A 26,721-nucleotide genomic window follows, 5' to 3' on the forward strand; every position below is an offset into this window, starting at 1 on the left:
TAAGAGGAACCTTCAGTTCAATTCAGAAAGCATTTATTGAATGCTTGCTAGATGCTGGGGTTATGAAAATGAATGACCTGAGCCCTACCTACCAAGAACTTAAACAGACTTAAATAGAATTTCAGTATAGTAAATGTAGAATAGGGGTATGCATTGAGGTTTTTTGAGAGATCAAACAAGGGCACTTTTCCAGTCAACTTGAGAGTTCAAGGAAGAGGCCTCTAAGAAAGGATGTTGCCAAGTCTTAAATGGTGTGAGTAAGCTAGAAGATAGTTGGAAAGGGCATGTGAACAAAAGTATATAGGTGTGAAACATATGGGGAAGTATAAGCACTTATCTAATACAGAGTATGAAGTGAAGATTGAGAGATGACATTGGAGATAGGTCAGTATAAATTACCACCCTGTAATCCATATTATGTTTTACTTTATTCTCGAGATCAGGGGGCTGTGTACAGTCCACTTCCAATTCTTGTAAATAAAAATTTGGCGGGGCACAGCCACATCCATTTGTTTACATGTTTTCTATGACTGCATCTGTGCTCTAATACTAAAGTTGAGTAGTTGGGACAGAGGCCATATGCCCTGCAAAGCCTAAACAAGTTACTATTTTCATTTTATAGGAAATGTTTGCTGACCCCTTCTGTAATCATTTAAGGTGTTATTTAAGGTGTTTTAAGCTAAGGGTAGGAAGTGGAGTAGGGTAGAGTGGTTGACTTGTTTAATCTTGAACTTTGAAGTCCCTCTGCCTAAACAAAGTTAAATTTAGGGTTGCCAGGATTGGTCTCAGGGAGACTGCTTAGGCAAGACTATTTATAGGTCTAGGTAAAAGACAGGCTTCCCTGGTGGCTCAGTGGTAAAGAGTCCACCTGCCAATGCAGGAGATGTCGATTCAGTCCCTGAGTCAGGAAGATCCGCTGGAGAAGAAAATGGCAATCCACTCTAGTATTCTTGCTTGAGACATCCTATGGACAGAGGAGCCTGGTAGGCTGTAGTCCGTGGGGTCATGAAAGAGTCGGACATGACTTAGCGACTAAACAACAACAGCAGGTAATATATAATGAGTATGGTGACAGTAAAGAGAAGGGACTGATTAACGATATTTAGGAGATAAAATTGGTTAGATTTTGATAGATAATGAGATATAAGTGAAGAAGAAATAGTGTAGGATGACTTCCAGATTTCTAGCTACTAGTAAATATTTTTTATCAGTATATAATTATGTCAATTTATTTAATAGATATTTACTGAATTCTCTCTCAAGTCACTGTTGTAGGTGCTGAGCATATAACAGTGGACGAAAGAAACTGTAATCCTTGCCCTTTAGAGAATTTACATTCTAGTTAGAGGAAACAAAAGTTTAGTAATAAACTGGCAAGGTATATATCAGGTGGTAAGTGCTATTAGAGAAAAATAAATGGGGAGGGTAATGTTGCAATTTCAAATAAGATAATCAGAGAAGGGCTCATTGAGAAAACGAATTTGAGTAAATTACCGGAGAAGAGAGGAAGAAGCTACCTGGTTATCTGGGGAAGGGGTATGTCTGGTATGTAGAAGGTCTGCCAGGCTAGACTAGAATGAGCAGAGGGGCAAGAGTAGAACCAAATCAGTGAGGAGAGAGAATGATGGCTTAGACCAGAGTGATAGTAGTAAAAGTGATGAAAAGTTAATGCTCGGAAGATTTACCAATAGATTGGATGTAGAACGTGAGAGAGAGAAATGCGTAACTTCAGTATTTTCTACCTGGGCGTTTTGAGTGAGAGGTAGAAAACTGAGAGAGCAGGTTTATGGGGAAGATCTGAACTCGGTTTGGACGCTGTGTTTGAGATGACTGTTATTCATCCAAATAGTGATATTGAATAGATAGATGGATATGAATCTGGAATTTAATGTAGGAGATCCAGGCTGGCGATAATAAACTGGGGAATCATCAGAATATAAATATTTTGAAGCCCTAAAACTGGATGCTGGGAGGGATTGGGGACAGGAGGAAAAGGGGACAACAGAGGATAAGATGGCTGGATGGTATCACCGACTTGATGGACGTGAGTTTAAGTGAACTCCGGGAGATGATGATGGACAGGGAGGCCTGGCGTGCTGTGATTCATGGGATCACAAAGAGCTGGACACGACTGAGCGACTGAACTGAACTGAAAACTGGATAAGATCACCAAGAAAACCATTGCAGGCAGAGCAAAAGAAGTTTAAGGACAGAGCCATGGGTGTATCTTCCATCTTAGAAGAAAACAAGAAGTCCACATTCCTCTGTAGCAGTCACCCAGCTTAGCAAACCTCTTGAAAGTTAATCTGTTTTTTCTCCTTACACTTCCTCTCTTCTCATTTTCTTGTGTATCCACTCCAATCAAGCTTTCATTCTCAACAGTTCTCTGAAACTGCACTTAAGATCATCAAGGGCTTCAAGGGTCACAGTTCCAGGAATGAGTTCCTAGTCTGTCTTTTTCTCTACTGTTCTATAGTATAGAGTTGATTGTTTCTTCCTTCTTGATGGGATATCACATTCTTGGTTCTCCTACTTCCAGTGTCTGCTCTGTTTTCACTCATACTTGTGGCTTTGTGATCTCCTTATCTTCCTGACCTCTAAACATTAGAATGCCTGGGGCTCTCAGTTCTAGGGCCTCTTTTTTTCTCTCTGTATTCCCACTGTAGGTGATCTTTTTTAATCTGTAGGTGATCTTTTTACGCTTCCCTAGTGGCTCAGACGGAAAGAATCCACCTCAGTTCTGTCAGTTCAGTCGCTCAGTTGTGTCTGACTCTTTGCCACCCCATGAATCGCTGCATGCCAGGCCTCCCTGTCCATAACCAACTCCCGGAGTTTACCCAAGCTCATGTCCATCGAGTTGGTGATGCCATCCATCCATCTCATCCTCTGTCGTCCCTTCTCCTCCTGCCCCCAATCCCTCCCCGCATCAGAGTCTTTTCCAGTGAGTCAACTCTTTGCATGAGGTAGCCAAAGTATTGGAGTTTCAGCTTTAGCATCAGTCCTTCCAATGAATACCCAGAACTGATCTCCTTTAGGATGGACTGGTTGGACCTCTTTGCAGTCCAAGGGACTCTCAAGAGTCTTCTCCAACACCACAGTTCAAAAGCATCAATTCTTTAGCACTCAGCTTTCTTCACAGTCCAACTCTCACATCCATACATGACTACTGGAAAAACCATGGTCTTGATGGACCTTTGTTGGCAAAGTGATGTTTCTGCTTTTGAATATGCTATCTAGGATGGTCATAACTTTGCTTCCAAGGAGTAAGTGTCCTTTCATTTCGTCACTGCAATCACCATCTGCAGTGATTTTTGGAGCCCAAAAAAATAAAGTCTGACACTATTTCCACTGTTTCCCAGGAAGTGATGGGACTAGATGCCATGATCTTCATTTTCTGAATGTTGAGCTTTAAGCCAACTTTTTCACTCTCCACTTTCACTTTCATCAAGAGGCTTTTGAGTTCCTCTTCACTTTCTGCCATAAGGGTGGTGTCATCTGCATCTCTGAGGTTATTGATATTTCTCCCGGCAATCTTGATTCCAGCTTGTGCTTCTTCAACTCCAGTGTTTCTCATGATGTAGTCTGTATACAAGTTAAATAAGCAGGGTGACAATATATAGCCTTGACGTACTTCTTTTCCTATTTGGAACCAGTCTGTTGTTCCATGTCCAGTTCTAACTGTTGCTTCCTGACCTGCATACAGGTTTCTCAAGAGGCAGGTCAGGTGGTCTGGTATTCCCATCTCTTTCAGAATTTTCCCCAGTTTATTGTGATCCACACAGTCAAAGACTTTGGCATAGTCAATAAAGCAGAAATAGATGTTTTTCTGGAACTCTCTTGCTTTTTCAGTGATCCAGCGGATGTTAGCAATTTGATCTCTGCTTCCTCTGCCTTTTCTAAAACCAGCTTAAATATCTGGAAGTTCATGGTTCACGTATTACGGATGCCTGGCTTGGAGAATTTTGAGCATTACTTTACTAGCGTGTGAGATGAGTGCAATTGTGCAGTAGTTTGAGCATTCTTTGGTATTGCCTTTCTTTGGGATTGGAATGAAAACTGACCTTTTCCAGTCCTGTGGCCACTGCTGTGTTTTCCAGATTTGCTGGCATATTGAGTGCAGCACTTTCATAGCATCATCTTTCAGGATTACCCTAGGGGCTTCCCTAGTGGCTCAGTTGTAAAGAATCCACCTAGAATGCGGGAGACCTGGGCTTGATCCCTGGGTTGGGAAGATCCCCTGGAGGAAGGACCGTCTGCCCTCTCCAGTACTCTTGGCTGGAGAATCCCATGGACAGAGGGGCCTGGTGGGCTACAGTCCACGGGGTCGCAAAGAGTCGGACACGACTGAGCAACTAACACTTAAATACGCTACCTAGGTTGATCATCACTTCAGATTCAGATGTCTGATACTTAACTTTTTATATAAATGTCTAACATCTCAAGTTTAAGATGTATAAAACCATGTTTTTATGGTACCCTTTATATCTATTCATCAGTCTTCCCCTTCTTAATAAAATGGCCACTCTGTCCTTCCATTTGCTCAGGCCAAAACTTTGGAGTCATTTTTGATTTCCCAAGAAAAAGATATTTTTAACATCTCACATTTCTCTCAATTTTACCTCAGAAATACATTTAGAATATGACAGTTCTCCACTACCAGAGCTATACTCCTAGTTAACCACAAGAGTTAACAGCAGTTGCCTGCTGGTCTTCCAGCTTCTGCCTGTTCTTCTGTAGCCTGTCTTCAATAGGCAATCAAAATTATATTTTAAAAACAAATCACTAAATGCAGTGTGGTATCCTAGATCGTATCATGGAAGAGGAGAAATACATTTGGAAACATTGGTAAAATCTGAATAAAGTCTGCTGTTTAGGTAATAATAATGTAGTGAGTGTTAATGTCTTCGTTTTGACAAATTTAACATGGTTATATAAGAAGTTACTTAACCAGTTTCCTTTAATGTTGAATGAGAACTTTCTCTACTATTCTTGTAAATCTAAAATTGTTCCAAAATAAAAAAATTATTTTTAAAAATGAATATAAGCACAGAAAGGAAATTAAAATGAGAGAAAATCAAAACCAAAAAATGGTTGTTTGAAAAGATTAATCAAATTTATAAACCCTTAAGAATATTAAATCATGCCACTGTTTTGTTTAATATGCTGTTTACCATCTCAGTGAAATTTAAATCTTAATTATGATTTCAAGGTGGCTCAGATGGTAAAGACCCAGGTTCAATCCCTGGGTTGGGAAGATCTCCTGGAGAAGGAAATGGCAACCCACTCCAGTATTCCTGCCTGGAGAATCCCAGGGACAGAGGAGCCTGGTAGGCTACAGTCCGTGGGGTCGCAAAGAGTTGGACGACTGAGTCACTTCACTTCACTTCACTTCACACATTCTGAGCTCTCTGATGGCTTCCTACCCCTTTCTTTAAATGTGTGTGTGTATGTGTTTTCTTTTCCTTTTTCTTTTTTAAACTGGAGTGGGGTTGCCATTTCCTCCTCCAGGGGATCTTCCCAACCCAGGGATCAAACCTACATCACCTGGAATACCCTAAAAAGTGTTTTTTTAAAAATATATTTTATTTATTTGGCAGCACCAGATCTTAGTTGCAGCATATTACATGTTTTTTAGTTTGAGGCAGGCAGGATCTAGTTCCCTAGCAGGAAATGAACCTACACCCCATGCATCCCTGCTTTGTAGCCTGATGTCTTAGCCGCTGGACCACCGGGAAAGTCCCTTCTACCCCTTTTCTTCCTTTGTTCTAGTTGACCTGCAGGTATGCTTCCCAACTGGGACCTTTGTATTTGTTCCTTCTTCTTTTAATGCTATTTCTCCAGATACTTGGTTAACTTATTCTTTCAGTTCCTTAGGATCTGTGCTCTGATGTCTAATCAGAAAGCTCTTCACTCACCATCTAATTGGAAATAGCAACTCTCTATCATATCTATTCCCCATATTTTGTATTGCTTTATTGAGATACAATTTATGGATCATAAAATTTATCCATTTAATGTGTACAATTCAATGATTATTTTAGCAGATGAATCAGTTCAGTTCAGTTCAGTCGCTCAGTTGTGTCCGACTCTTTGCGACCCCACGAATCGCAGCACGCCAGGCCTCCCTGCATCATCAGCTGCCGGAGTTCACTCAAACTCACGTCCATCGAGTCGGTGATGCCATTCAGCCATCTCATTCTCTGTCGTCCCCTTCTCCTCCTGCCCTCAATCCCTCCAAGCATCAGGGTCTTTTCCAATGAGTTAACTCTTCACATGAGGTAGCCAAATATTGGAGTTTCAGCTTTAGCATCATTCCTTCCAATGAACACCCAGGACTGATCTCCTTTAGGATGGACTGGTTGGACCTCCTTGCAGTCCAAGGGACTCTCAAGATAGAGTTGTATAATTGTCATTACAGTGGAGTTTTAGAACATAAGTTTTCATGTGCTTCTTTCCACTCATTCTCCCATTCCCATCCTCAGCCCGAGACAACTACTAATCTGGTTCCTATCTCAATAGATTTGCCTTTAATGGAGATTTCCTGTAAATGGAATCATACCCTGTGTAATCCTTTATATCTGATTTCTTTTACATATCATAGTGTTTTTTTTAATTGAAGGATAATTGCTTTATAATATTGTGTTAGTTTCTGCTGTACAACAGTGTGAATCAGCTGAGTATACATATCCTCTTCCTCATGAGCCTCCTTCCCCTTTCCATCCTACCCATCTAGGTCATCATGGAGCACTGAGCCAAACTCCCTGTGTTAGACAGCAGCTTCCCACTAGCTAACTGTTTTATACCTACCATACTGTCTTAAGCTTTGTGTAATGTGTATCCATTGTTTTGTTTTATTGCTGAATCCTTCTGTTGTTTGGCTATGCCATGTTTTATTTATCTAGTCACCCAGTAACTGACATCTTTAACTGTTTGTACTTTTTGCTTTTATTTTTTAAAACTGTTTATTTAATTTTTGGTTGCTTTGCTTGGGCTTTCTCTAGTTTTGGTGAGTGGGGGCTACTCTCTAGTTCTGGTGCTTGGGCTTCTCATTGCAGTGGCTTCTCTTGTTTTGGGGTACAGGATCTAAGCACATGGGCTTCAGTAGCTGTGGCACGCTCGCTGGCTTAGATGCTCTGCGGCATATGGAGTCTTCCTGGACCAGGCAGATGAACTCGTGTACCCTGCATTGGGAGGCAGATTCTTATCCACTGTACTACCAGGGAAGCCCCTATTTGCAGTTTTTGATTAGTATGAATAATGCTGCTATAAACATTCATGTGTAAGTCTGTGTAGATGTATGTTTTAATTTCTCTTTAGGCAGGTTTATGGAAGAGATCAGGGAGTTGCAAAAGTTTTGATTCCTCCTGGTCTTAGTTTTCTAGGGATAAGATGTTAATTTATTTCACTAAAATGAAGCTAAATATTTTGAGGTAAGGAATAATGGTTTAGCTTCATACTCTAAGGGAAATAGGAAATAAAGCTGACCAAGCGCTTGTAAAAGGAATGTTAAGTGGCATGCAGATGCCTGATGAAATCTGAGATGATTTGATCTTTAGGATTGTGAGCTATTCTGTAGATATAGATGCTGCCTGGTAGAAAAAGTAGAGAGGTCTCTGAGCTCGGAGAATAGATTTGGTCAGAATGAGAGTGTGTGGGCTGGAAGCAAAGAGACTGTGATCAGAATATGATACTGTTGTTAAGATTCTGATAGGGCACACAGTTTGAGGATTGAAAATGTTGTGAATTTGCCACATGGACAGTTAACTGAGGCGTCTTTTAGGGTATAGGATAGAAAGTCAGATAAATGTCCAGAGCAAAAATAAGGCAAATAGTAGAGGAAATAATCACATGCCAGTAGCAAGGCAGATCAGTCAGTCACGGGCTAAGTCATGCAACAGAAACTATAGTAGATTTTTGAACAGGGAAACTTAAAGAATTGTTAATTAATAAAAGGTAGTTAATTACTATAAGGAATAAAAGAGGGCTAAAGCAGGAGTTGCATATTAATGCCAAATCTGGCCATTAACCCAGTTTCGTAAATAAAGTTTTATTGGAACACAGCCATGCTCATTAATTTATATATTAGAAAGTGAAAGTGAAGTTGCTCAGTTGTGTCCGACTCTTTGCAACCCCATGGACTGTAGCCAACCAGGCTCCTCAGTCCATGGGATTTTCCAGGCAAGAATACTGGAGTGAGTTGCCATTTCCTTCTCCGGGAGATCTTCCTGACCCAGGGATTGAACCCAGGTCTCCCATATTGTAGGCAGATGTTTTACAGTCTGGGCCACCAGGTCCTCAATTTATATATTACTTATGTCTGTTTTCATGCAGAGTTGAATTGTGACAGACTATTTGGCCTACAAAACCTAAAACATTTGCTCTCAGGTCTTAAAATAGTGCCAGCCTTGCTCTAAGAGGTCCAGAAGTAACAGGTGCCAGGTGCAAAGAAGCAGTCATCAAGTACAGGTTGAGGAACAGTGGATAGTGAAGGAACTTGGAGGATTTATGATAGAGCCTCTTCCCCAACCCCAGGCTGAAATTCAGCCTCTTTGCAGTGGGTATGGCTGTGTTGCCTATGGCAAAGAAACTTGTTAGTGCCTCAGATGGGAAGAACGTGGCCTGAGGGTGCAGCTGGAGCTGATCTTTGAGGACCACTGGGCTTCCATACTGAATTTTAAAATGGAGGACTGGAACCCTGATGAAAATATCTTCCTGCTGCTCTTGCCTTTGAGTGTCCTTTCACTGCTCTCTAGTCACAACACCTAACATTGTGCTGGCTGGCAAGGAGGATTGTTTATAAGGTCTAGTTCTAGAATTACAAAGTAGAGCAAAGGGTAGATTTGGAATTGGTGCACAATAAATTGATAACTGCCACATAAAAATGATGGAGAATAGTATAGGAGAATGACATGAGCCTCAGAGGTTTTTGCATGAAAGTGGAAGAATAAAAGAAAGTAGAAACACACGGAAGCCTTCAGGATCTGAGGACTGCAAGGTAATTAGGTATTTGAGAAAATGAGGCGGTTTCATTTAAGCATGTACACAAAGAGAACATTTGGTGTAGCCAAACCCCAAAGCTGGAAAATTTTAAATTTTTAAGGGATTGTACAGTACTGAGTTTCAGTCCTTTCTAGCAGTACTTGGCATTTAAGTTTGGCATAAATATTTTATGAATTAATTCATTATATAAAAATGTTTCTTAATGAGATGTACTCTAAAACGATGGGGTAGTGGAGAAGGATTTTTAAATCATCCTCATGTAAATTATTTTATAATGTATTTGTACATGTATAATAGTACTTTTGATTCACGGTAAAATGGACTGTGGTTGAATAGTAAGGAAGGATTGTGCTCACAAGTGTTTTCATCACATAAACTTAGAAAGTGAATGTTGTATAGATTTAAATGTTGCTGAAAAGTTGACTCACTTTTAGTAACTGTGATCTTTTAGTAACTTTTAGTAACTCTAATCTCATTAGAGATTGGTCACAAATTAATTGGTCTCTGTGTGGGGTTTTTTTTTTTTTTTTTTGGTCTCTGGTTTTTGATACCAAAATTTTGCAGGAGAGTGAGAACTGTTTTTAGTGTGGAAATTATTCCCAAATGAAAATTTAAAAGATGACTCAAGGTTTTTAATGATTTCAGTATTTGTTAGTAATTTATTGCTTTCGTTTCTGATTCTAATGAGAAATTAAAAGGGATTTGCATGTGAACAGTTGTATCAGGCAAAGTGAAAATTAACCAGGCCTGCTTTTTCCTACTTCAAAGTAAAATATGTAATTGGCACTTCCCTGACAGTTCAGTGGTTAAGACTCAGTGCTTCCACTGCAGGGGTGTGGGATCCCTGGTGGGGGGAGGGGGTGAAAACAAAGTTAATTGTGTAATTGGAAAGCTATCTTGTTTCTTTTATCATCATAAAAACGTAAAGGATACCTGTTCTTAGGCACATCTAAAATGTTTGCTTTTTCCCTCATCCCTAAAATTGATCCTTAAAACATACTTATGTTTATTTTACTTTTTATTTTTAAAGAATCAGCACAGAGCAGTAGATCAAGTAATTAAAGCTGTAAGAAAAATTTGTGGTGCTTTAGATGGTGTGGAGACTCTTGCCATTACAGAATCGGTAAAGAAGTTAAAGAGAGCAGTAAATCTTCCAAGGAGTAGAAGTGCTGAAGTGAGTATTTTTTAGTAGTTAGCATTTTATCACATGCAAATGTGTACATAAGTGAGCATCTGTCATTTAAACTGGAAAATTTTTGCTTCTGCTAGACAAAATGTTACCATTTTAACTCTAGCTTTTACTTTTGAGCTGATTTGGTCACTTATTTGGTAAGGTGAGGGAATCTCCAAGAGGAGATGGACAGCCTTGAAGAACTTTGTGAGAGTTGACATTGAATAAATGGATATCCAGCTGAACTTTTTGTGTGTAGAGGAGAAACTCTGGCAAAAATGAGTTGGTCGAAGATTTTAAGGTAATACTGCCTTTGAAGGAGCTGAATATTAATAGCTAACATTTCTCCCTCTGGATGAAAATGTCCATGGTTGTCAATGGGGAAGTTCTGCTTCGGAGTAAACCTCCTTCCTATTGGAAAGACCCAGAAGTCTCAGTAATAGTGACTTAAATTGCCTCAGAAGCAACCAGATTAGGAGCCCTCACTTGATATCACACTGTTGCATTTAGTAAAAGTCCTCCGTGTGGTATTTTCCACGGGGATTTAATTAACTGTTCAGAGGGATGTTCATAGCTCTGATTGGAAGGATGAAAGAAGGATCACAAGACATGATAAATTTCAAGAAAGGAAAAGTTATGTTGATGGTATGTTCTTCAACAAATGTCTGGGAAATAGCTTAATCCATTTATTGTCTCAAAGACCCTATCCATATGGTATACAGAAATATGAGTCTCTCGTGTTTTGTTAGTTTGTTCTTATTATATGCTTGTCTTTTAGAAATTAAAAAAACACCTGGAATCATTTGGAGGTGATAAAATGCCATGGTCCTAATGCTCTCTGAGGCTTCTATTCATTATATTCATTTGCTGGGTAACTGAGCAGAGAATAGGAGACTAACTCAGTTCAAATAATTATAAGAGCTTTTTTGAGACACTAAATGGTAATAAGTAGATTTCCAGTTTCTTTAAGGATATACTTACGCTAATCATAGAGCAAGTAATGAAAATAAAATACTGTATTAATATATTTACCACATTTGAGTTTCAAATATTAATTACCAAAAAATGGTTTGATGAGACAAATTTTGCTGAGTTTATTTTGCAGTACTTTTCATTTATTGCATGATTTTCTTGATATTGAAAGTATCTTTTTATTTGGTTTGGGGCATTCACTTTCTTTTTACATTCTTTTTTATTGTTTTATTAATTCTTCAGACACTTGGGAAGTTTCTCCAGTGAAGGATTTCTTTGGTATAGAGTTTAATAAGTGTATTGAAATTAAAAGTAAACATTTTATATTCCATCATGGGTGATGTTCTGACTAATTTGTATGTGTGTAAGCAGGTGACTTCACTGTCTGGAGTAGGAGACATTAACAGGAGTTCAAGTAGGGGTATGTATTTAAGTTCCTTAAATTTTAGGAGTAATTGTTGCTTTTGCAGATAATTATATTAACAATTTCTTTAAATCTAGGCTCACTGAATCCTGAAAATCCTTTTCAAGTAAGCATGGACCAGTTAACTGCAGCAATTTATGATCTTCTCAGACTCCATGCAAATTCTGATAGAGGTTCTGTAGATTGTGCCCAAAGTAACAGAAACATTAAGGAAGCATGGACTACAACAGAACAGCTCCAGTTTACAATTTTTGCTGCACATGGTATTTCAAGTAACTGGGTATCAAAGTAAGTAGCTATTTAGAAGAAGATATGTACAACTTTACCTGGAGGCTAATATAACCTTGTAAAACATCAGCATCCACTGTTACCTTGGTCTTTAAATGGATACTCGATCCATCAAATACCTTCGTGTTTTTTCTAAGAATTACAGAGATGTTTGATGCTGTTAGTAAATATTACTATCACTCCCACTACATGCAGAAAAAGCAGGAAAATATGTTTAAACTAACAAGGGCAAATGTTAATAAATTAGTTAATTTATGACTGATGTTTCTGGCTTGCCTTTAGAACCAGGGTGGTGGGACTAGACTTTTTTTAGCACATTTATTTTTCCTCTTTAGTAGTTTTTACAGTTTACTCTTGTTAGACTTTGAAGTCTACAAGGGCATATTTCTTTTGTTGAATTTTTAATAAGCGTTTTTCTTTTGATTTTTTTTTTTTTTTTTTTTGGTCAATAACAAAAAGTTTGCCACCTTCAGCTTATCTGGAAATGACCAGTATAAACTGAAAAGTCCAAATTGAATATATTTAATGAAATAATTTTTATAATAGTTTAATGCTATAAAATAAAGCCAAGTTGTTGCTGTTGTTCAGTTGCTAAGTCATCTCTGACTCTTTTCGACTGCATAGACTGCAGCATGTTAGGCTTCCTATCCTTCAGTATCTCCTGGAGTTTTCTCAGATTCATGTCCATTGAGTCAGTGACACTATCTAACCATCTCATCCTCTGCTGCTCTCTTCTCCTTTTGCCTTCAATCTTTGCCAGCATCAGGGTTTTTTCCAGTGAGTCAGTTCTTTGCACCCGGTAGCCAAAATATTGGAGCTTCAGCTTCAACATCAGTCCTTCCAATGAATATTCAGGGTTAATTTCCTTTAGGATTGACTGGTTTGACCTCCTTGCTGTCCAAGGGACCCTCAAGAGTCTTCTCCAGCACCACAATTCAAAGGCATCAATTCTTCAGCACTCAGCCTTTATGGGCCAATTCTCACATCCATACATGACTATTACTGCTACTACTACCAGCCTAGTTATGAGATACCAAATGTAAATTCTGCTTTAGAACATAAACTGAACATTAGATACTATATAATATAATGACTTGAAAGTGGTATATTAATTCATTCAATAAATATTTACTGAACACCATCTGTGGGCAGTGTTCTTAGTACTAGGGACTCGGCAGATAAAAAGGCAGCAGAAAATCTTTGCCCTCTTGGAACTTGCATTTTGATGGGTACTATTGCTGTCTTAAGGTATTTCATTCTTTTAAATAGTTACAAGGATAATATTATCCATATTCTTCATACAAAAAAATGTATATACACAAATTTAGGGACACTAATGAGAACAAATACTCAGCAGAAGACAATGCAGTGATAATTAAAATGAATGTTTTTTTCCCCCTGTGCTGTACAGCTTTTGGGATCTCAGTTCCCAGACCAGGGATTGAACCCAGGCAGTGGTAATGAAAGCCTGTATTTGAAACTACTAGGCCACCAGGGAACTCCCAATACAATGCTGATTTTAAAAGAGGTTGAAAAAAGCAATCAAATAGCTACGTGAACTAGTGAGATTAGATTTGAAATATATTTTGAATGATAAACAGATTGTATGAACAAAATGTTTAAGTAAGTTAGAATACTAGCAGTAAATTAGAATACTAGTAGAATACAGTTTTATTGAACCTGAAACTCCCTACAAGATTGCCTGACTGTATATTACCCAGCTCAGTAATTGTGGCAGTTAGGGACTAAATCATTGCTTTCCATGAAAGATTACAGTAGCATCTGTCCCCATGGATGGTGCTGCTGCAGCTAAGTCGCGTCAGTTGTGTCCGACCCTGTGTGACCCCACAGATGGCAGCCCACCAGGCTCCTCTGTCCCTGGGATTCTCCAGGCAAGAATACTGGAGTGGGTTGCCATTTCCTTCTCCTCATGGATGGAACCCTCCTAATCAGGAAGATCAGCTCAGTGCAGCTCAGGCCCATGCACCATTAATATGGTAAACTGACTCTACTTCAGTGGCTCACCAAAGGAAAATGGCACCTAGGGAACATAAATGCTTATATTGTTACTTCCTAGAATGAATATGCCTAGAAATGAGGAATTATTCAGTGTCATTTAACTAAAATTTAATGCTGGTAACTAACTGTTACCAAATAGAAATAAATTCTCCAGTTGGTATCAATATAGCTCTTTAGACTGACACCTGGGAATATATGTTGCCTTCTGTATTCCCTCTGCTCTGCCTCTGTTTTTGTAGGATTTGCAATAGTTAAATTTTAGATGTTTTTCCAAAAATTCACTGATATAGTAACCAAATTATTTCAGATAATAGTCACTTAGGGAAGAATGGCTAATGATATATATATATATATTTGGTTAGTTAACTCATTTGTGTTGTCAAATAAAAATTAAATTAAACCCTTTTATTTTCTCAGTTATGAAAAATACTACTTGGTATGTTCCCTGACTTACAATGGAAAGGATCTTTTTAAACCTATTCAATCAAAGAAGGTTGGCACTTATAAGAACTTCTTCTATCTTATTAAATGGGATGAACTGTAAGTGAGATTTTGGCTTTTTATTCTTTCAGTATGTCCTGTTGTTTACCTTTTTCCATGTATGCTTCCAGCTTTCATTTTTAATTACAATTTCCATTAAAATTAATTAAATTCTTACTGATACCTTAAAGATTCTTCTAGATACAATTTTATAGAATGGACTGAAGGTCTCATTTAAAATCTGAAATACTCTTGAATATTCATATTGTTAAATTACAGAACCATGCCATCAATTCTTCCTAGCCTTTGTTGAGTTAAAGTCATGTGTAATTCTGGTGTTTTATAATATTGCTTTAGTTTAGTATTTATTCTGTAACAATGTATTTAGGAAGCCTAGTTCTTGGTTAACAGATTTTAAAAATTATCTTCAATCCATGTACAAGATGATATTTTGAACTTAATATTTTTAAAATATTATCTGTAAACTAAGGGAATGCTTTCATTATTTAGGCAAATAGGCAATTGCAAAACTTTATTCTGCATTTATTAAATAGTTTCCTATTTTTCTTTTTTTAATTACAAAAGTAGCACATTTGTGAAAATAGTCAAATAATATAAAAATGCATATAGGGTGAAAAATGTCATTTTACTTCCAGCAGTTAACCATCTCATGACTCCTCGGAGTAACCACTCTTGACCTCATGTGTCCTTTCAGATCTTATTAAAAAAAAAAAGCACCATAAACATATATGTCTGTCTGTGCATGTATGTGCACACAAACATCTAGAGCCAGAAACACTCATGAACATTCATCTAGCTTTTCCTAAAAGAAATAAAGATGATGGTTATCTTGCCTAAAAATTGACATTGCAAGTCTTAAATAAAAGGATTAACAAATTTTTGAAGAGAGAAATGTTATATGTTTGAAATTTTAATGAAATTTATTTAAGATTTTTTAGTATTTGTTAGCCAAGCTTGCTACTTACTTACATAAAGTTTACTCAGAATTAAAGATTATTTGAAGAATCAAATAAAATACCTATAATTGTCAGTTTCATTAAAGGGTTAAACTTCATATTCAATCTAATTTGTTTTTTCTATTAATACATTTCCCCCCCATAGAATCATTTTTCCCATCCAGATATCACAATTGCCGTTAGAGTCACTTCTTCACCTTACTCTTTTTGGAATTTTAAATCAGAGCAGTGGAAGTTCTCCTGATTCTAATAAGCAGAGAAAAGGGCCAGAAGCTTTGGGCAAAGTTTCTTTACCTCTTTTTGACTTTAAACGGTAAGTGTTACTGAGTTGTAATGGTGAGTTACTGTGAAGACCCCTGCAGTATCAGTATTGGCTAGAGAATGGAATGGGGAAAACTGACATTCATGATGAGATAATGAGTTGTCACCATTTCCCAGTGTGATTAAAAGAGGTCATTTCAAAGATACAGAGAAAACCAAAGTTGTTCTGCTGTCATTTGAACATATCTATATGGGTTTTCAAAGGATTGTTTGCTGCTCACTGTTCCAGAAGAAAAGCAGCAGCCAATTCATTCTTTTTTTTCAATTCATTCTTTAATTGTCATTTATGAAAAGCATTATATTATTGACATAATATTCATGGGCTTAGACGTTCTTTGATTAAAACAACAAAACTCATTTTCCATCTTCTCATCCTTTCCCCATCCTCCTCCTTTTTGAGTGTACAGCTGCATATTATTCCCTTCTCTTTACCTGACTGATCTCCCCTTACTGTTACGGCCCCCTGGCCTTTAATCTTCAGAGGTCCCGCATGTATGCAAAACTTGCTGATCCTTAGGGTAAAAGAAATTCCTTTTGAGCTTTGTGTCTACTAATAGCCTTTGGGATAGTATAATCTACCTGGCTTTTCAGCTGACTGTTTTGATTATGTTTCAAGTAATAATATGTTCCTTGAGACCATGAAGTGTCTTCTAAAATGAAAAGAAAAATCATTGACTAAGTTTGGGATGCTTGATATAGAACATGATAACATTTTGGAGAGTGATAATGGACATTATCATATTAGAGTATCTAAGTTCTGCAATCAAGCTACTGTGTTTAATAATAGTATTACTGTAATAACAAACACATAGCATGCACTCTATGCAAGCTATTAGTCTGAATGCTGTATACATAGCCTTATATACCTCAGAACAACCCTATGAAGGTAGGTATTATTATCCCTTTTTACAGGGGGGAAATCAAAGTGGTTTGCCCTTGGGCACTTAGTTAATAAATGGTAGAACTGAGTTTGAATCTAGGGAATCTGGCCTCAGGATCTGCATTCTCACCATTAACCTGTATTGCTATTCTCAGATTTATTTGATACCATGATACTTGTTTTGATTTTAAATCCATCTTTGAAACCATTTTGGGAAATGATATAATAATTGATCTATTTAACTTATAAGAGCTGCTGGAAGATCCACTGGAGAAGGGATAGGCTATCCACTCCAGTTTTCTTGGGCTTCCCTTGTGGCTCAGTTGGTAAAGAATCTGCCTGTAGTGCAGGAGGGAGACCTGGGTTTGATCCCGGGGTTGGGAAGATCCTCTGGAAAAAGGAAAGGCTACCCACTCCAGTATTCTGGCCTGGAGAGTTCCATGGACTCTATACTCCATGGGGTCACAAAGAGTCGGACACAACTGAGTGACTTTCACTTTAACCTACAATAAAATGATTAAAAAATATTCTTTCCCCATGTACTTAAATATAGCATTTTTTCATTTATATTTTTTTCTTTTGTCTCTCCCCCTATATTTGAGAAGGCCATATATGATTTTTTAATTATATACCTTTCGTTGGGCTCCAATTTTATTTGACACCTGACATGATTCTGAACTGACAAACTCTAGAGAAGAGCAGTTAAAGAGATTGCTATTAATGATACATATTTAGAACTCCTTGCTAAATACAGTCCATAACTACTCTAAAACAGAATATTGGCCACATAAAGGAGGGGGATTGTGTTCTCAGTTGTCTTTGATAAATAATTGTCAGGTAATAGTTAATGTGAGAAAATTAAATGTAATTGTGTCTATCAATTTTTATAAATGAGTCAGTTTTGAAAACCTTCATGCACTTGAAAGCAACAAGAGTCTGCTTCATTCAAGGAGTATTATCACTTTTTGCCATTTTATTTGCTTATTAATAAGTGTTTTTATTGAATAAATGACCTTCTTTCAAGATTCAAAAGAGTAAAGGGAAGGGCAGTTGACTTCAGTTAGACAATTAAATAGTTTGCATGTATCCAGTGCTCAGCAGTTTAAAAGAATTAACTGATGTCATTAAGCTTGAGAGTTTGCCAAGCTGTGTAGTCAATCTAGATAATGTTAGGATTTAACATTCAAAAAATGCTCAGAAATTAAGAAGGAAGATTACTTTATATATAAATACATAGAAACTGTGTTAATGATTTAGTTGTGCTCATGTGCTATAGTATAATGATCAGAAATCTTGGTCTTCAAATTCTTTTAAAATTAATTATGTTTAAGCTACAACCTGCATACAGCCCGATGAAGTTGTTATAAGAGTCAAATGATGCAACAAATGAGTTCTTAACTCATTTTTAAATAAATGGAATTAAGCGTTTAACCTGCTGTTCCTTTATAGTTGAATCTCAGGATTACCAAATAATTGATGTGAGAAGGTTCTTTGTAGAAAATTTTCAGCTAATAGATGCAGAAAGAATGACAGAATATCAGAATTTTGCAATTTCTGTTGTTATTCAGTCGCTCAGTTGTGTTCGACTCTCTTCGACCCTACGGACTGTAGCATGCCAGGCTTCCCTGTCCTTCGCCATCTCCTGGAGCTTGTTCAGACTCATGTCCATTGAGTCAGTGATGCCATCTAACCATCTCATACTCTGTCATCTCCTTCTCCTCCTGCCTTCAATCTTTGCCAGCATCAGAGTCTTTTCTAATTGAATTGGCTCTTCACATGAGGTGGTCCAGAAGTATTGGAGCTTCAGCTTCAGAATTGGTCCTTCCAGTGAATATTCAGGGTTGATTTCCTTGCTGTCCAAGGGACTCTCAAGAGTCTTCTCCAACACTACAGTTTGAAGGCATCAATTCTTCGGAGCTCAGCCTTTATGGTCCAACTCTCACATCCATACATGACTACTGGAAAAACCATAGCTTTGACTAGATGGACTTTTTGCCAGCAAAGTAATATCTCTGCTTTTTAGTACACTGTTTAGGTTTGTTATAGGTTTTCTTCCAAGGAGCAAGTGTCTTTTAAAAAATTTCATGGCTGCAGTCACCATCTGCAGTGATTCTGGAACCCAAGAAAATAAAGTCTGTCACTGTTTGCATTGTTTGCCCATCTTCTTGCCATAAAGTGAAGGGAGTGGATGCCATGATCTTAGTTTTTGAATGTTGAGTTTTAAGCCAGCTTTTTCATTCTCCTCTTTCACCTTCATCAAGAGGCTCTTCAGTTCCTCTTCACTTTTTGCCATAAGGGTGGTGTCTGCATATCTGAGGTTGCAATCCCTACTGAAATAAAAGATTTAGGCCAGGAAATCTCAGTCTTAGCACTGTTGACATTTTGAGCCAGATGATTCTTTGCTGTGGGAGAATGTCCTGTGCATTGTAGAATTTTTGGCAACACCTTTGACTTCTGCCCACTAAATGCCAGTGGTACTCCCTAGTTGCCAACCAAAAAGTATCGAGACATTGCCAAATATCTAGTGGAGTCAAAAGCATTCTTGGTTGACACTGATTTAAGTCAGTTCAGCTCAGTCGCTCAGTCGTGTCCAACTCTCCGCGACCCCATGAACCGCAGCACGCTAGGCCTCCCTGTCCATAACCAACTCCTGGAGTTCACCCAAACTCATGTCCATAGAGTCAGTGATACCATCCAGCCACCTCATCCTCTGTCGTCCCATTCTGCTTCTGCCCCCAATCCCTCCCAGTATCAGGGTCTTTTCCAATGAGTCAACTCTTTGCATGAAGTGGCCAAAGTATTGGAATTTCAGCTTCAGCATCAGTCCTTCCAATGAACACCCAGGGCTGATTTCCTTCAGAATGGACTGGTTGGATCTCCTTGCAGTCCAAGGGACTCTCAAGAGTCTTCTCCAGCACCACAGTTCAAAAGCATCATTTCTTCAGCACTCAGCTTTCTTCACAGTCCAACTCTGACATCCACACATGACCACTGGAAAAACTATAGCCTTGACTAGACGGATCTTTGTTGGCAAAGTAATGTCTCTGCTTTTGAATATGCTATCTGGGTTCGTCATAACTTTCCTTCCAAGGAGTAAGCATCTTTTAATTTCATGGCTGCAGTCACCATCTGCAGTGCTTTTGGAGCCCAAATAAATAAAGTCTGACACTGTTTCCACTGTTTCCCCATCTATTTCCCATGAAGTGTTGGGACCAGATGCCATGATCTTCGTTTTCTGAATGTTGAGCTTTAAGCCAACTTCTTCACACTTTCACGTTCATCGAGAGACTTTTGAGTTCCTCTTCACTTTCTGCCATAAGGGTGGTGTCATCTTCATATCTGAGGTTATTGATATTTCTCCCAGCAATCTTGATTCCAGCTTGTGCTTCTTCCAGCCCAGCATTTCTCATGATGTACTCTGCATAGAAGTTAAATAAGCAGGGTGACAATATACAGCCTTGACGTACTGCCTTTCCTATTTGGAACCAGTCTGTTGTTCCATGTCCAGTTCTAACTGTTGCTTCCTGACCTGCGTACAGGTTTCTCATGAGGTAGATCCGGTGTTCTGGTATTCCCATCTCTTTCAGAATTTTCCCCAGTTTATTGTGATCCACACAGTCAAAGGCTTTGGCATAGTCAAGAAAGCAGAAATAGATGTTTTTCTGAAACTCTCTTGCTTTTTTGATGATCCAGTGGATGTTGGCAATTTGATCTCTGGTTCTTCTGCCTTTTCTAAAAGCATCTTGAACATCTGGAAGTTCATGGTTCACTAAACCATGGCTTGCTGAAGCCTGGCTTGGAGAACTTTGAGCATTACTTTACTAGAGTGTGAGATGAGTGCAGTTGTGCGGTAGTTTGAGCATTCTTTGGCATTGCCTTTCTTGGGGATTGGAATGAAAACCTTTTCCAGTCCTGTGGCCACTGCTGAGTTTTCCAAATTTCCTGGCATGTTGCGTGCAGCACTTTCACAGCATCATCTTTCAGGATTTGAAATAGCTCCACTGGATTTCTATCACCTCCACTAGCTTTGTTCGTAGTGATGCTTTCTAAGGCCCACTTGACTTCACATTCCAGAATTTCTGGCTCTAGAGGAATGATCACACCATCGTGATTATCTGGGTCGTGAAGCTCTTTTTTGTACAGTTCTTCTGTGTATTCTTGCCACCTCTTCTTAATATCTTCTGCTTCTGTTAGGTCCATACCATTTCTGTCCTTTATCGAGCCCATCTTTGCATGAAATGTTCCCTTGGTATCTCTAATTTTCTTGAAGAGATCTCTAGTCTTTCTCATTCTGTTCTTTTCCTCTATTTCTTTGCATTGATCGTGAGGAAGGCTTTCTTATCTCTCCTTGCTATTCTTTGGAACTCTGCATTCAAATGGGAATATCTTTCCTATTCTGCTTTCCTTTTTGCTTCTCTTCTTTTCACAGCTATTTGTAAGCCCTCCTCAGACAGCCATTTTGCTTTTTTGTATTTCTTTTCCATGGGGATGGTCTTGATCCCTGTCTCCTGTACAATGTCATGAACCTCCATCCATAGTTCATCAGGCACTCTGTCTGTCAGATCTAGTCCCTTAAATCTATTTCTCAGTTCCACTGTATAATCATAGGGGATTTGCTTTAGGTCATACCTGAATGATCTAGTGATTTTCCCCACTTTCTTCAATTTAAGTCTGAATTTGGCAATAAGGAGTTCATGATCTGAGCCACAGTCAGCTCCCAGCCTTGTTTTTGCTGACTGTATAGAGCTTCTCCATCTTTGGCTGCAGAGAATATAATCAGTCTGATTTTGGTGTTGACCATCTGGTGATGTCCATGTGTAGAGTCTTCTCTTGTGTTGTTGGAAGAGGATGTTTGCTATGACCAGTGTGCTCTCTTGGCAAAACTCTATTAGCCTTTGCCCTGCTTCATTCCATATTCTAAGGCCAAATTTGCCTGTTACTCCAGGTGTTTCTTGACTTCCTTCTTTTGGATTCCAGTCCCCTATAATGAAAAGGACATCTTTTGGGGATGTTAGTTCTAAAAGGTCTTGTAGGTCTTCGTAGAACCATTCAACTTCAGCTTCTTCAGCGTTACTGGTTGGGGCATAGGCTTGGATTACCGTGATATTGAATGGTTTGCCTTGGAAACGAACAATGATCATTCTGTCGTTTTTGAGATTGCATCCAAGTACTGCATTTTGAACTCTCTTATTGACCATGATGGCTTCTCTGTTTCTTCTAAGGTATTACTGCCCGCAGTAGTAGATATAATGGTCATCTGAGTTAAATTCACCCATTTTAGTTTATTTTAGTTCACTGATTCCTAGAATGTCGACGTTCACTCTTGCCATCTCCTGTTTGACCACTTCCAATTTGTCTTGATTCATGGACCTGACATTCCAGGTTCCTATGCAGTATTGTTCTTTACAGCATCGGACCTTGCTTCTATCACCAGGCACATCCACAACTGTGTATTGTTTTTGCTTTGGCTCCATCCCTTCATTCTTCTGGAGTTGTTTCTCCACTGATCTCCAGTAGTATATTGAGCACCTTCCAACCTGGGGAGTTCCTCTTTCATTATCCTATCATTTTGCCTTTTCATGCTGTTCATGGGGTTCTCAAGGCAAGAATACTGAAGTGGTTTGCCATTCCCTTCTCTAGTGGACCACATTCTGTCAGACCTCTCCACCATGACACATCTGTCTTGGGTGGCCCCACATGGCATGGCTTAGTTTCATTGAATCAGACAAGGCTGTGGTCTTTGTGATCAGATTGGCTAGTTTTCTGTGATTGTGGTTTCAGTGTGTCTGCCCTCTGATGCCCTCTCGCAACACCTACCATCTTACTTGCGTTTCTCTTACCTTGGACGTGGGGTATCTCTTCACGGCTGCTCCAGCAAAGCGCAGCCGCCGCTCCTTACCTTGGACGAGGGGTTTCTCCTCACAGCCGCCCCTCCTGACCTTGAATGTGGAGTAGCTCCTCTCGGTCCTCCTGCGCTGGTGCAGCCACTGCTCCTTAGATGTGGAGTTGCTCCTCTCGGCTGCCACCCCTGACCTCGGACATGGGGTAGCTCCTCTCTGCCGCTGCCCCTGACCTTGGGCGTGGGGTAACTCCTCTCTGCTGTGCTTCTGCGCTGTCCGTCGCCTCATGATTTAAGTAATGATTTATTAATGCCTGTTTAGGAACCATTGTGATTAACTTTTCTGGAACTTTATAATAGATGGTTTAGACTGATAACACTTGAACAAATTTAATTATCTTAACATCACAGAAGGAGAGATACACCAAACAATGCATACTTTATTTGATGCATCAGGAACTAGTAGTATATACAATTCCAGCTGTAAAACATTACGTATTCTTGCCATATTACTAACCTTGAATCAGCTCAGTTCTTTAGATCTAAGTATTACAGAAAACATAGGAGATAAAGGGACATGCTAAAATGATACCAGAGGAATGCGGTCAGTAAAGGATACAGAAAAGTTTTCACAACAAAAGACTTGGATTATTTAACAAGTAACGGGATAAAAAGGAACAATGTATAGGTTAAAACAAGACTTGGTAAACTTTCTGTAAAGAGAACTAGACAGAGTAGTTGAGACTTTGTAGGTCATGTAGTCTCTGTCGCAACAACGAAAGCAGTGATAGGCAACATGTCAAAGAGTGAATGTGGCTTTGTTCTAATACAGGTTAACTTACACAAGCACGTGACAGTCTGGAATTTGACCTTTGACTTAAAAGATACTTGAAAAGACATATCACCCAACAGACATGTTGGACCTGCTTGTATCCTAATTCAAACCAGCTATTAAAAATTTTTTTAGAGGCAATCAGAGAAATTTGAATGCTGACTGTATAGCTGATCCCTTTTCTAAATGTATTAATTATTTGGCTGTCATGCATCTTCATTGCTGTGCACAGGCTTCCTCTGATTGTGGTGAGCAGGCGCTGCTCTTGTGGTGCGCAGGCTTCTCACAGCAGTGGCTTCTGTTGCAGAGCACAGGCTCTAGTTGTGTGGGCTTCCGTAGTTGCTGAGCCTGGGCTTAGATGGCCCGTAGCATGTATAATCTTCCCAGAATAGGGATCAAACCCCTGTCCTCCCTGCATGGGCAGGCGGATTCTTAACCATTAGACCACCAGGGAAGTCCCTAGCTGATAACTTACAAGTAGCTATTTTTAATTATTTTATTGTAATTATGTTTAAATAACAGTATTTATCATTTAGAGACTCATAAAAGTACATACAAATAATATAATCAGAATTTGCCTTCAGATAATCTAGCTGAGGGTGAGGGTGGCTCTAGAATAGATAGAATATGTCTGAAGATCTTCTTTTGGCCACCCTACATAGTTTGCAGGGTATTGGTTCCCCCACCAGGGATTGAACCTGGTCCTCTGTGGTGGAAGCACAGTCTCCTAGCTGTCAGGGAATTCCTGTGCCAAAAATTTTAAAGCTGTTAACCTGCTAGAGAAAACATAAACTGGAGTCTAGTTTTGGAAACGATATTTACTATTTGAATAAAATGAAAAAAGTTTGATGAAGCTTATAGTTTCTTTTATATATCATGTTATTTTTCAGAAATTTCATCTGTGGAAAGATATATCAGTATTGGTAAATATTTCTAATTTCAGTAGATTATAAATTGGTAGTTTAGGGCAAGTGTCAGCGTACTCCAGCTCACTGCCTGTTTTTTGTTTTGTTAGAACACAGCACACAGATTTAAAATTTATTATTCATGGCTTCTTTTGGCCCTGTAATAGGAGAGTTGAGTCTGACAGAGATTATATAGCCCAGCTGCTACTGCTGCTAAGTCGCTTCAGTCGTGTCCAACTCTGTGCGACCCCATGGACGGCAGCCCATCAGGATCCCCGTCCCTGGGATTCTCCAGGCCAAGAATACTGGAGTGGTTGCCATTTCCGTCTCCACAGAAGACCCCAAATATTTGCTGTCTGGCCTGTTATAGAAAAAGGTTGCTGACCCTTGGTCACGAACAGATTAAACTTCTCATCTCGAACAATCAGTACTTTGACACAAAGTAGATACTAGTTTCCTTGACATGTGTTTTTATTCTTATGGTAGAATTCAAGGAGCGGTTATGAAATCCAAACCACCACCTTGAGATATGTTTCTCTGTGGATGATGTTCAAACACTGTCCTGTTTATAGAAGTCGTTTTGGGGACAGGTGACTCTGAGACTTTACCCATCTTTTCTTCTGTCCCGAGCCCCATTTCATCTTCCCTTCTTTTGTTCTAACTTCCATACTTTAGTATATTTACCTAAAGTGAAAATACACCATAGACAGTGACTCCTTCTAATATGTTCTTTCTATATATAGGATGCTTAATAAATATTTGATTATTATCATTTCAAATACATTACCATGTGTTGTGAGTTTTTAATTAATTATTAAAATGAAAACCACAGTATTCTTCTGTTTATATTCATGAAGGTTTTTAACATGTGGAACTAAGCTTCTGTATCTTTGGACTTCATCACATACAAATCTTATTCCTGGAACAGTCCCAAAAAAAGGATATGTGATGGAAAGAATAGTATTACAGGTAATGATACTTCCTGACACATAGAGATGTTTAAGTTTGAATTTCTTTATAAAGAATATATGTATACCATGGTCTCAGTTATTGCTAAAGAAGTCTAATTGATCTTGTTTAGATCTTAGGGTGTGTATTTAAGTGTTAATAAGCCATTTCCTATTTCTGAGAAATAGTAAAAGATGCACTTATACCAGTCCCACAAATATATGTGCTATTGAGAAGTACTAATAATGGTAATCATTCTCAATAAAAGGACAGAAGCATTAATTTAATATTTGATATTTTCACCCTTATGGCTAAGACAAATCAAAAATAAGTAAATGTAGCAAATATGTGGACTTTTCAGCTGTAATCTGATCAATTTCTGTTGATTTTTAAGGTTGATTTTCCTTCTCCTACATTTGATATCATTTATACTGCTCCTCAAGTGGACAGAAGCATTATACAACAACACAACTTAGAAACGTTGGAGAATGATGTAAAGGGGAGACTTCTTGGTATTCTTCACAGAGACTCATCACTTGGGTATGCTCCTTTAATTCTCTTTGTCTCTTACAATGTAAAGTTCAAGTTAATGGTTTATTAAATGTCCTGATTTAGTTCATGATTTAGCAGTGTTCCTGATATGGAAAGTTTTCTTTTTCTGTTTTTAGTTGTATAAAAAGACTGTATAACTGCATAAAATTTAGAAATTTGTGTAAGTCAAACTTTCTACAAAATCAAATGCAAATAACAGATTGGGGACTATAACCTATTTCCTTAATATATGAAGAACCTTTTTATGTAAGTAGAAAAACCGACAACACAGTGGTAGACAAAGAATATGACTAGGTTTTTCTTTGGAAAAGAAATACAACCCTTTTAAATGTCTGAAAAAAATGTTCAGCCTCTCAGTAATCAAAGAGTTTTAAATTAATTCAAGCTACCATTTCACATGTCAGATTGTTGAAAATTAAAATGTCTCATTATATGAGGTATTGATAGAATATAGAAAAATAGGAATTAAACTGTTGGCAGAACTCTAAAAGCTTTGGGAGAGCAATTTGGCAAAGTCTATTAAGGTCACAGTGTCCATAATTTGTGACCTAACAATTCCACTTCCAGATATAGTATTATTTTAAAGAAAACCCTTTTATATTTGCTTGTGGAGACAAGAATATTCCTTGCAGTATTTATTTGGGCTGTTGTAAAATGGATATACATGTTCATTAATGGGTTAAATTATGGTACATTTATCTAATATCACTATGTAACTATTAAGAATGAAGTTATGGCTGTTATTAATATATAAGATATTAAATGAAGAAAGCAAGTAGGATAGTATGTATAGTGTGTTCAGTTCAGTTCAGTCACTCAGTTGTGTCCAACTCTTTGCAACCCCATGGACTGCAGCACGCCAGGCCTCCCTGTCCATTGCCAACTCCTGGAGTCCACCCAAACTCATGTCCATTGAGTCAGTGATGCCATCCACCATCTCATTCCTCTGTCATCCCCTTCTCCTCCTGCCTTCAGTCTTTCCCAGCATCAGGGTCTTTTTCAGTGAGTCAGTTCTTCCCATCAGGTGGCCAAAGTATTGGAGTTTCAGCTTTAGCATCAGTCCTTCCGATGAATACTCAGGACTGCTCTCCTTTAGGATGGACTGGTTGGATC

At 38.4% G+C, this 26,721-nt stretch overlaps 1 protein-coding gene across 3 annotated transcripts in view; it reads left to right on the plus strand.

Annotated features, from left to right (window-relative positions):
* The window catches only part of PIK3C2A (phosphatidylinositol-4-phosphate 3-kinase catalytic subunit type 2 alpha), a 78,571-nt gene that overhangs the window by 25,995 nt on the left and 25,855 nt on the right, over window positions 1-26,721 (plus strand). For 2 of the 3 annotated variants that reach the window (XM_068989362.1, XM_068989363.1), the window contains 7 exons: window positions 10,031-10,174; window positions 11,516-11,564; window positions 11,645-11,855; window positions 14,292-14,414; window positions 15,477-15,644; window positions 24,966-25,077; window positions 25,451-25,596. In XM_068989362.1, the coding sequence (XP_068845463.1) occupies window positions 10,031-10,174; window positions 11,516-11,564; window positions 11,645-11,855; window positions 14,292-14,414; window positions 15,477-15,644; window positions 24,966-25,077; window positions 25,451-25,596 (953 nt within the window). The remainder of the gene's footprint in view (window positions 1-10,030; window positions 10,175-11,515; window positions 11,565-11,644; window positions 11,856-14,291; window positions 14,415-15,476; window positions 15,645-24,965; window positions 25,078-25,450; window positions 25,597-26,721) is intronic. The other variant, XM_068989364.1, reaches the window with a different exon arrangement.

Source organism: Capricornis sumatraensis, chromosome 16 (assembly GCF_032405125.1).
Source record: "Capricornis sumatraensis isolate serow.1 chromosome 16, serow.2, whole genome shotgun sequence".
NCBI lineage: Eukaryota > Metazoa > Chordata > Mammalia > Artiodactyla > Bovidae > Capricornis > Capricornis sumatraensis.